Genomic DNA, 11943 nt, shown 5'->3' with positions numbered 1-11943 from the left:
TTGGCACTGCTCAGTCCCAGACCCTCAATCCTCCCTGGTGATGGAGCAGGGTTGATTGGACCTCCTCCCTCCCTCCCTCCCGTGTATAGAAGCAGCCCAGCTGCAGAATCTGGAGCAGAGCCTGGAACATTTCAGGACTGTTTTTCAGGAGAAGGAGCAAAGTAAAAGAATGAATACGTTTGAGCTGCGTTCGCTGTTGCTGGGCTTGATCCTCACTGCTGTTCCTTGGACCTGTGTCACTTTTTGATCCTTGCTCCCGGTTCTGTTTCAGTGACAGGTCGAGCTCGGCCACATGCATAGGACAGTGCCAGACACCGCCTGCCACTGGGAATGACAGCCTGGGTCATCCTGCCTGTTAGCCTGTCCGTCTCCACCATCACAGCACTCTGGGTCGTGTGAGTATCCTGCACATACACGCTGAGGATAACCAGTGCACTTTGTCCGCTTCACTCCTCCTGCCTCAGTTTGTACTGCTGTCATCTCTCTATGGACCACACTGTACCAGCCACTACCTTCTTCTCTCAGTACTCTATAAATATCTCTTTGCTGTCTTCATTGCAATAGCTCATCTTACTGAATGCACAGTTGACTCTCAGTCCAGGCTGCACTGTCGTCTATTCTCAGTACTGACTGTACTCTAACCTACACTTGATACTGTCTCTACAGTCACCTACTCTTGACACCTATCAAAGTCATAAATTACATCTTGACTGTAACCATCGTAAACTAACCAGCCTCATCTTTCTCGATCTGTCTGCAGCCTTTGACACAGTTGATCACACCATCCTCCTGCAACCTTCCTGGGGCTGTATCGGTGCTGCAGGAACAGCTCTCACCTGGTTCCATTCTTATTTATCTAATTGTAGATGGAGTATCACTTGCAATGACTTCTCTTTCTGCTCCCACACTGTTACCTCTGGTTGTTCCCCCCAGCATCTATCCTTGGCCCCCTCCTATTTCTCATCTACATTCAGCCTTTTGTAACATCATCTGAAAACACACAGTCAGTTTTCACATGTATGCTGACAACATCCAGCTCTACTTCATCACCACCTCTCTAGTGTCTGATTTGTCACGCTGCTTGTGTGACATCAAGTACTGGTTGAGCTGAAATTTCCACTAATTGGGAAGACCCGAAATGAGCTTCTGACCACATATTTGCGCCATCACCAAGACCGTCTATTTCCACGCCTGTAACATTGCCCCATTACACCCTGCCTCAGCTCATCGGCTGCTGAAACCCTCACCCCAGCCTTTATTCCCTCTATACTTGACTATTCCAATGCCCTCCTGGTTGGCCTCCCACCATGCACTCTCCCTGAACTTGAGCTCGTCCAAAGTTCAGCTTCCCATACCTAACTCGCACCAAGTCCTGTTCAAGCATCACTCCTGTGCTCGCTGACCTATGTCTGCTCCCAGTCTGGCAATAGTGTGATTTTAAAACTCTCATCCTTGTTTTCAAATCCCTCCGAGGCCTCATCCCTCCCTGTCTCTGTAACCTCCTCCAGCCCTACAATCCTCCCAAGATCTCTGTGCTCTTCCAAGTCTGGCCTCCCGCACATCCCCAATTTTCATCACCCACCGTTGGCGGCTGTGCCCTCAGTTGCTTAGGCCTTAGGCTATGGAGTTCCCTCCCTAAAACTTTGTCTCTCTCTACCTCTCTCTTTCTTCCTTTAAGACACCTGACCTAATATCTCCTTACGTGGCTCGGTTTCAAACTTTGTTTGATAACGCTCCTGTGAAGTGCCATGAGATGTTTTACTGTGTAAAGGTGCTATGGAAATGCAATTTGTTGTTGTTGTGGTCATTGGAGGGGGTTTGTATGGTTACCTACTCTTGATGTGGTCTGTTTGACGGTAGAGATTGTAGCAACAGTAAGTGACAGCGGACAGCATAGTGAGAGTATGTGACAGTACAGAGAGAATTGAGAGTATGTGACAGTACATGTAACAACAGTACACTCTGTATCATGACTGGATGACAGTACAGATTGTATTGAGAGGAGGTGACCTATTGAAATTTGGTGATGTTACAGACTGAATCAACAACTGGTAACAATTAAGATCAGGTTTTATAAATTACATGCACGCTGGATTATAATGGTGTGGAATAGCATCAAAAGATGGAGCTTGACAAGGTGACAAACAATCACTTACTGTCGCTATAATCTGTACTGTCACGTACTCCTGATACTGACTGTACTGTCATTTACTCCTGTGACAAACTTCACTGCTTCCTTCTGTCACTACCGTCTGTACTGTCATTGAGTCTCGATACAGTCTGTGCTCTAACCTACTCTCGATACAATCTGTATCACTCTGGCATGTAAATCTCTTTCCGTTGTTTAAATGAAGACACTTCCCACTTGGGTTAAAGTCCCTTTATTTAAGGAGCAGACAGGGGAATTTCAGATGGATGTTTTATAAATAGTGACTTCACTGTGCCAGGGTTTTTCCGGCCATTGGTGTAAAGCTATTTTCACTGCCTCCTATTGTAAAATGTGGGGTTAGGAACCCAACCTGAGTTGGAGAAAAGTGCAGTGAGATCAGGTTGACCAACCCTGTAGAATTGTCCAGGGATTATAAATTCATCTCCAGGAGTAACCCAAGAGAAAGAGCGTGAGATCTGAAAACAAACGTGTGGCGTTTTCATTTTCTTTGAACACTTAGTTTATTATTTATTGAAATATCAGAGATGGGAAAGAAGGCTGTTTGACAGACAAAGGATCATCCAATCAGGAAGCGAATGTCTGTTTGCTTTTCTATTGGCCGTGAGAAGGCGGGATGGTTGGCGGTGGGAGGTCATGTGATTAAAAGCCTCCAGGAATAGTTCCAACCAGAGTTGGCAACCCTCACAGCACTTTGGTTTGACATTGCATGGAGTGCAAATCCAGTACGGAATCAAACCTGGTTTGCAAATTGCTCATTTTGGACCTTCAACCCCCTCCACCCCACCTCCTGCACACTTTCTAAACTTCCCAAGCCTTCATTGAAATGGGTAAAGGGCAGAGATGCTTCGCTCCTCATCCTTTCTGAAACCTGGAACCATTTCCAGGCTTGGCAGGTTGTCACATCACCTAGAACAATGCAAAGGCCATTGCTTAATAGAGAGATTCATCAAGGCCAGAAACGGACTTGGATCATTCCATTGAAGACCAGCATTAAAATCGTGGGTGATCTTGTCTGGATCAAAGGTGAGGCCGCTAACACAGTTGACTAAACCTTCAACGATACCAGTGCAAACTCTTTTTTTTATTTATCTAGAGATACAGCACTGAAACAGGCCCTTCGGTCCACCGAGTCTGTGCCGACCAACAACCATCCGTTTATACTAACCCTACAGTAATCCCATATTCCCTATCACCTCCCTACACTAGGGGCAATTTACAACGGCCAATTTACCTATCACCTGCAAGTCTTTTGGATGTGGGAGGAAACTGGAGCACCCGGTGAAAACCCACGCAGACACAGGGAGAACTTGCAAACTCCGCACAGGCAGTACCCAGAATCGAACCCGGGTCCCTGGAGTTGTGAGGCTACGGTGCTAACCACTGCGCCACTGTGCCGCCCCATGCTCCAAACAGACTGAATGAATCGCTGACGAAAAACTTGCAGTTATATCACACCTTTCACAACCTCAGGACATTCCCAAAGTACTTTCCGGCCAACAAAGTATTTTTGAACTGTTAGGCTGAATTTTCATTTGTTGAAGCGTGGATATTTGGGAGTGGACGCGGGTTTGGGATGGGGGAGGGGGGGGGGTGTTGGTTACAGCGGTGAAATTGACAACATGTCACGAAGCTGTCTCCAACCCTCTGACTTCTGCATTTGGCTGTAGTGTGTTAGGCTGCCTGCACACAACCCCCTCGGGAGAGGCATTTTGTCAATTATCATATGTTAATTGCTTAATTAGAGCAATAGTTCAACATGCTTTTGAGTTGGATACTGGGTCCATGGGTGTCCCAGGCTTCCTGAAATTTACCAGGAAAAGCCTCGATGGGCAGTTGAGGCATTTGAATTGATCTCAGAAATATGGCAGTAAATACTCAGTACTCACAGCTGCTTTACCTCTTTATGGGAATAGGCTTGTTCACAGTCATTTTGCTGAGCATTTACATTCGACACTCTGGAGGTTTGCTCTATAATATCAGGCTGGGTGCTGCTTATGCAGTCTTAGATTGGACCTTGCATCACGACCAAGATGACCTGCAGCCTGCTGGTCACAGACCTGCAGTTACATAGCAGAAGGGGGACCAGCAGGGAGATGTTACTCACAGCAGGCACTAGCCATGAAACAGGGTCTACAAGCAGAGGCTTAGTTTCCTTGACATGACTGAATGCCAGTATCTCAGGTGACGCATTGTGTCATGTCAGGTGTTGACAGACATCTGCAGCCTCCTAGGTGAAGACCTTCTCCCAGCTGGAGCTAGGTGGGGGGGGGGGGGGGGGTGGGGTGGTCATGCTTTACCAATGATAGTCCAAGCTATTACCACCCTTGGGTGGCACAGTGGCGCAGTGGTTAGCACCGCAGCCTCACAGCTCCAGCGACCCGGGTTCAATTCTGGGTACTGTCTGTGTGGAGTTTGCAAGTTCTCCCTGTGTCTGCGTGGGTTTCCTCCGGGTGCTCTGGTTTCCTCCCACATGCCAAAAGACTTGCAGGTTGATGGGTAAATTGGCCATTATAAATTGCCCCTAGTATAGGTAGGTGGTAGGGAAATATAGGGACAGGTGGGGATGTGGTAAGAATATGGAATTAGTGTAGGATTAGTATAAATGGGTGGTTGATGGTCGGCACAGACTCGGTGGGCCGAAGGGCCTGTTTCAGTGCTGTATCTCTAAACTTAACTTTGTTGCCTTCGGATTCTTCCAGTGCTCTGCCGCAGAGCTATCCAGAATCTCCCAGTCAGCTGTCCACAAGTGCATTAGACAGGCCACTGATGGCTTTTTTTGCCTGGGATGACAATGATGTCCACTTTGCCTGTGATGATGCCAGTCAGAATGAGCAGGCGCTCGGCTTTGTGGCTCTAGCTTGCTTCCCACCAGTGCAGGGCACCACTGACTGAACACAGGTGGCAATTCGGGTGCAGCCAGGAGTATTTGTCAACCGTGCCGGGCTTCCACTCCATCCATGTGCAGCTGATGTGCAACCACAGAAGGATGTGAAAGCCGATGCATGCAAGATTCCCGAGCAGCTGCCCTGATGCTTTTGGCCTCCAACAGTTCCTGATCTTTTCGGACCTGGAAGCAGACTTAAGGGGGAGCTTTAGGTGATGAGATAACATTTCAAACATGGCTCATGCCACCCATCATAAATCCAATCAATGAAAGTCCAACAGCACTGCAGTGAACGCCACAAGAACGCCAGATGTGATTGAACAGGCTGTCGTCATGGCTGAAGATGCTGTTCGGGTGCCTCGATAAAACCTGGAGGTCCCCTTCAGCATGTACCAGTCAGGTTCTCCAGAATGGTGGTGACTTGCTGTGCAACAGTGAGGTTTGGACTTGCAGGAGGAAAAGGGAGACAAGCTCGGATCCTGCTTGGACGATGTGTGAGATGGGGAGTAGGAGGAGGAAGTAGAGGGGGAGGAGGGTGATGAAGACAATGCGCCCCTAGCTGCTCATGTTGCTGCCCTTATTAATGATAAGTTCATTTTCGTTGCACCAGTGGATCCATGTCACCAGAAAATGTGACTCTTCACACCCCCCTCCTTGCCACTGTCACCAATGCCACTGATACAAAGCCATCCTGCATCTAACCAGCTGCCTCTTGAACATCCACCCCCATCATTGGTCCTTGTGAATTCTGTCTTCACATTCAACAAGCAAGTTAGAAGGCCACTTAGCACCCATCGCCTTAGAATGGAACAGACGGGAAAGTAGTGAAAAAAATGATATTTATGTGAGCTTTTTTTTATTAATTCGTTCATGGGATGCGGGCGTCGCTGGCTAGGACAGCATTTATTGCCCATCCCTAATTGCCCTTGAGAAGTTGGTGGTGAGCTGCCTTCTTGAATTGCTGCAGTCCATGTGGGGTAGGTAGACCCACAGTGCTGTTAGGAAGGGAGTTCCAGGATTTTGACCCAGTGACAGTGAAGGAACGGCGAGATAGTTCCAAGTCAGGATGGTGTGTGGCTTGGAGGGGAACTTGCAGGAGATGGTGTTCCCATTCATCAGCTGCCCTTGTCCTTCTAGGTGTTAGAGGTCGCGGGTTTGGAAGGTGCTGTCGAGGGAGACTTAGTGCATTGCTGCAGTGTATCTTGTAGATGATACACACCACTGCCACTCTGTGTCGGTGGTGGAGGGAGTGAATGTTCGTTGTTGGGGTGCCTATCTAGCAGGCTGCCTTGTCCTGGATGGTGTCGAGCTTCTTGTTGCAGCTGCACCCATCCAGGCAAGTGGAGAGTATTCCATCACACTCCTGACTTGTGCCTTGTAGATGGTGGACAGGCTTTGGGGAGTCAGGAGGTGAGTTACTCGCCTCAAGATTCCTAGCCTCTGACCTGTTCTTGTAGCCCTGGTATTTATATGGCTACTCCAGTTCCGTTTCTGGTCAATGATAACCTCCAGGATGTTGATAGTGGGGAATTCAGAGATCGTAATGCCATTGAATGTCAAGTGGGGGGGGGGGGGGTGCGGTTGGTTTGAGATGGTCATTGCCTGGCACTTGTGTGGCATAAATGTTATTTGCTACTTGTCAGCCCAAGCCTGGATATTGTCCAGGTCTTGCTGCATTTCTACACAGACTGCTTCAGTATCTGAGGAGTTGCGAATGGTGCTGAACATTGTGCAATCATCAGCAAAAATCCCCACTTCTGACCTTATGATGGAGGGAAGGTCATTGATGAAGCAGCTGAAGATGGCTGGGCCTGGGACACTACCCTGAGGAACTCCTGCAGTGATGTCCTGGAGCTCAGATGATTGACCTCCAACAACCACAACCATCTTCCTTTGCGCTAGGTATGACTCCAACCATCCCCTGGTTCCTATTGATTCCAGTTTTGCTAGGACTCCTTGATGCCATACTCGGTCAAATGCTGCCTTGATGTCAAGGGCAGTCACTCTCACCTCACCTCTCGAGTTCAGCTCTTTTGTCCATGTTTGGACCAAGGATGTAATGAGGTCAGGAGCTGAGTGGCCCTGGCGGAACCTAAATTGAGTGTCACTGAGCAGGTTATTGCAAGACACGTGCTGCTTGATAGCACTGTTGATGACACCTTCCATCTCTTTACTGATGATCGAGAGTAGACTGATGGGGCGGTAATTGGCCAGCTTGGATTTGTTCAGCTTTTTGTGTACAGGGCATACCTGGGCAACTTTCCACATGCTGGGTAGATGCCAGTGTTGTAGCTGTACTGGAACAGCTTGGCTAGGGGTGCAGGTAGTTCTGGAGCACAGGTCGTAACTGCTATTGCCGGAATATTGTCAGGGCCCATAGCCTTTGCAGTATCCAGTACCTTCAGTCATTTCTTGATATCATGTGGAGTGAATTGAATTGAATTGGCTGAAGACTGGTATCTGTAATGCTGGAGACTTCAGGAGGAGGCCGAGGTGGATCATCCACTGGGCACTTCTGGCTGAAGATTGTTGCAAATGGCAGGCAGATTGGTGAGAACGAAGTCAAGTATGTTTTTCCCTCACCACCTGCCACAGACCCAGTCTAGCAGCTATGTCCTTTGGGACTCGGCCAGTAGTGGTGCTACTGAGCCACTGTTGCTGCGTTTGTTGTTGTCGTTTCCAGTGCCTAGGTCGATGCTGGGTGGTCCGTCCGGTTTCATTCCTTTTATTGACTTTGTAGTTAGTGGTTTGATACAAGTCAGTGGCTTGCTAGGCCATTTCAGAGAGCATTTAAGAGTCAACCACATTGCTGTGGGTCTGGAGTCCTTCCCTGAAGGACATTAGTGACCAGATGGGTTTTTATGACCATCAACAATGGTTTTATGGTCACATAAGACTAGCTTTTAATTCCAGATTTTTATTAATTGAATTCAAATTCCACCTTCTGCCATGGTGGCATTCGAACCCACGTGCCCAGAGCAATACCCTGGGTCTCTGGGTTACCAGTCCAGTGACAATACCACGATGCCACCACCTCCCCTGCTAAATAAAGAACAAAAACATATCAAGGCTGCACTTTCTCAGAGACTTGCATGCATATCCCTGTGCAACTACAAAGCCTTCCTCTTCCGTTTTCTGCTGCTCCGACATGGTGCAACCTGTGTGTCCCCGGCAGAGGTAGAGGCACGCTGCTCACATACCTCATGTGACTACTGATATGCTCTTGGCTGACGTCCCTTGGGTTTTGGAATGTGTGAGGGTCCCCGCTAAAGACTGTTCCAGCTGCGCATGTGCAGAGGCAGCACATGGGGCACTGTCTGAGCAATGGGCTGTGGGTGAGAAGTGGAAGCACTTTGAGTGGAGGCTCCACTTCAGTCACCCTTTTCGCCAGCATCCCTCTCATGGCCCAGATGCATGTCGCTGCTGCCAGTGTGCTGGAGAACACTTTGGTGCATAACAATGTGGCTCTGTAAGGCCACGGCTAAGGTATCTGTCACCCTATTTAAGCTGGCTGACGTTGGCATCCAGAGTCCGCATCCTGGCGCTGAAGGCGTGTGTGGAGCCATTTGATTGGAGCATTTGACAGTACATGGCACTGGCCAATCTATACATGGAAGAAGGCATCATCTTAATGGCCCCCCACCCCCCGCCATGCTTGAGGTGGACTCCTTCAGTCTCTCTGCAGTTGTGGTCCGTGTGCTTTGAAGGGTCATCAGCATATCGCACATTGGCTGCTGCTGCTCAATGTTTCTCCTCTTCATCGACAGCCCCCAGGCTACAGTATCTGTATCCAGCTGAGCAGAGCTTGGAGAGGCCTGGCCCCCTCCGACACGGACACTTCAGTGCTCTCCCTGTCTCCACCGTCTGCTCTTGTTCACTTGTGATGTGCGTGTCACCAGATGGAACCCAACTGTCTTGTCTTACTGGTCCCACTGAAGTTTGGGTATCTGAGCTGGTGTGTGGTTTGAATGATTCCTGGGATGGTGCATCCTCAGAAGGACACAGCCCCTCTGTGGACTTGTCGCTCGCCATATCCACCGACTCCTGCTGCATGCGTGAAGGCCCTGTGGGAGAGAAAAATCATGAGTTGGTCCTGGAACTGTAAGAATGTTGCAAGAAGATGATCATATTTAACTCGCTGTTGAAATGAAGTCAACATGACTGAGTGCTGTATGACAGCTGGGTGTCTTTTATCTAACTGTGACACCGGTAAGCTGGGAGCTTCCCATCTCTCCTCCTCAACAGCCAGGAGAGCCATACTCCACTTATTTCCAGCGCCAGCTCCTCTGTAGTTGTGATCTGCGGAGGGTCCCCTTCGCATCTCTGCCTCTCCCTGCTGTGCTGTGCTCTCTCCTCCTGCAAGGACAGCGAGAGCAGACCTATGAGTGAAGGTTAATAACATGTGTTCATTCCATGGGTGGGCTGCAAATGTCGAGGGAGAGGCACAACTGTATAAGGATGAGGGTGAATGAGTGCTTGGATAGATGGGGAAGTGAGGAAGTTCGTAGGAAGAGAAGTATAGGGGCACCTGCAAGGTAAGTGGGTGTGAGGAGTAATTAGCTGGAGTAGCCTTGATAATGCAGAGTGAGGGCCAGGCGTGACACGCACAGCAGGATGTAGGTGAACGTACCATGTGTGCTCAGCTCTCCTGACCTGTACTGAGTCCAGGAATGTGGCATAATGTTCCTGCTGCTGACCCCCTCCACAACGTCCAACCAGGCTTCTTCCTGCCATTGCTAGGGGAGAGTAGCTCTCTCTCTACTTGTCACAGCCCCCAGAAGCACACCCAGGGAGGGTCAGTGAAATGGGTGCTGCCTTTGCCCATCTGAACTCCAATCTGACACTGCCACTTCTCTGACAGCCAACTCCTTCAGCTTCCATGTTTGGGGTGTCCTCGTGCATGAATCACAAAAGGTTAGTATGCAGGTACAGCACTTAATTAGGAAAGCTGATAGAATGTTATTGTTTATTGTGAGGGGAATTGAATATAAAAGTAGGGAGGTTATGCTTCAGCTATACAGGGCATTGGTGAGACCGCATCTGGAGTACTGTGTACAGTATTGGTCTCCTTATTTAAGGAAGGATGTAAATGCATTGGAAGCAGTTCAGAGAAGGTTTACTAGACTGATACCTGGAATGGGTGGGCTATATTATGGAGGAAAGATTGGACAGACTAGGCTTGTATCTGCTGGAATTTAGAAGAGTAAGAGGCGACTTGATTGAAACATATACGATCTTGAGGTGTCTTGACAGGATGGATGTGGAAAGGATGTTTCCCCTAGTGGGAGAATCGAGAACTAGGGGTCACTATTTAAAAAAATAAGCGTCGCCCATTTAAGACAGAAATGAGGAGAAATTCTTTCTCTCAGAGGGTCGTGAGTCTTTGGAATTCTCTTCCTCAAAAGGCAGTGGAAGCAGAGTCTTTGAATATGTTTAAGGCAGAGGTAGATAGATTCTTGATAAGTGGTTGGAAGGTTATCGGGGGTAGGTGGAAATGTGGAGTAATCAGTTCAGCCATGAACTTATTGAATGGCGGAGCAGGCTCGAAGGGTCGAGTGGCCTACTCCTCCCAATTCGTATGTCCCTTCAAACACTGGAGTTGGGATTGTGTCGTGCGGGCCCACATCATGCCTGTTGCCGCTGACTGGTTGGGAGATCTGACAGTAAAACAATAATGAATTGGCTGAGTTAAAAGCCACTGATTAAGGCATACTGAACTTACTCTCTGGTTTCCCACATGCTATCAGACCCCACCCCAGCTGTTCCCAGTGCGTCTCAAACTTAAAATCAGGGCTGTAGTTACTTTTGTAGTGTAGGAAATGACCAGATGATCTGTTTGTGATGTTGGTTGAGGGGTAAACATCAGCCAGGACACTGGGAGGAAAGCGCTCCCCTGCTGTTCGAAATAGTGCCAGGCGAACTTTCTCATGTACCAGGGAGGGCAGACGGGGCCTCGGATTAATGCCTCATCCAAAAGACAGCACCTGCAATAGGGCTGCACTCCCTCAGTACTGCACTGAAGTGTCAGCCTAGATTTTGTGCTCAAGTGTCTGGAGTAGGGCTTGGACCTACAACCGTATGACTCAGGTCAGAGTGCTGTCAACTGAATTGCCACTAGTGAACTGAGAGCAGCCAAATTGCAGCCTCAGTTTCATGCCTGGCGCCAGGTTACAAATCTGTCTCGATAATTCACAGGAGCTAGGAATGTGAGAAGGACCTCCCAGAAACCAGGACGGGAGAAGCTAAGTGTAGACTGGTGATTGAGAAGTGCACTGTTTGCTTTGTGGCTGGTTTGACGCAGGCATTTATTTAGGCTGATCACTTCGAACAAGTACTGTTCAGGAGACCTATCATTTGCACTAATTTTAGAGCTGGGTTGAATTAAACACCAGTGGCTCCAGATGTCCTTTGCTCTTCTCTGCTCAAGGTGTGTCCAAAATAATACAAGGAAAAATGTTTTTCTAAATAGAATTAGCATAGATCTCTGAACCCTTAATGAACGTTTGCAATTTTAATCAATTTTGTTGGCTTTTAAATATTTACAAGATATCATTGTGATATCTGGTACTTGTTTGATAGGTTGTTGCTGCAAAGTATTGCAGGGGCTACGTTGAGTAAACAGTCTCATGTTGGAACTAGTTGGTGCAGCCAAGTTCAAGGGTAATATAACTTTTCTCTGTCTAGTTGAGCTACCAATACCCCAGCATTTCATGATCCAGTAATACAGTTAACATTATCTTACATGTTAGAACCTAAGAAATAGGAGCAGGAGTAGGCCATTCAGCCCTTCGAGCCTGCTGCAATCTGATCTTCTACTCAATTCCACCTTCTATCACTATCCCTGTATTCCTTAATTCCTTTAATATCCAGTCTCTCAACATTTAAAAAA

At 48.2% G+C, this 11943-nt stretch overlaps 1 protein-coding gene across 4 annotated transcripts in view; it reads left to right on the top strand.

Moving 5' to 3' along the window:
• Positions 1-131: 131 nt before the first annotated feature.
• Positions 132-11943, top strand: part of zgc:154058 (Transmembrane protein 150A-like) — a 109638-nt gene continuing 97826 nt past the window's right edge. For all 4 annotated transcript variants that reach the window (XM_068020741.1, XM_068020739.1, XM_068020740.1 and 1 more), the window contains exon 1: positions 132-395. In XM_068020741.1, the coding sequence (XP_067876842.1) occupies positions 331-395 (65 nt within the window). In that variant the 5' untranslated portion in view covers positions 132-330. The remainder of the gene's footprint in view (positions 396-11943) is intronic.

The sequence above is a fragment of the Heterodontus francisci genome, chromosome 42 (genome assembly GCF_036365525.1).
Source record: "Heterodontus francisci isolate sHetFra1 chromosome 42, sHetFra1.hap1, whole genome shotgun sequence".
Classification (NCBI taxonomy): Eukaryota; Metazoa; Chordata; class Chondrichthyes; order Heterodontiformes; family Heterodontidae; genus Heterodontus; species Heterodontus francisci.
Note: the sequence above shows the minus strand (reverse complement) of the source record. Positions and strands in the feature narration are given on the sequence as shown.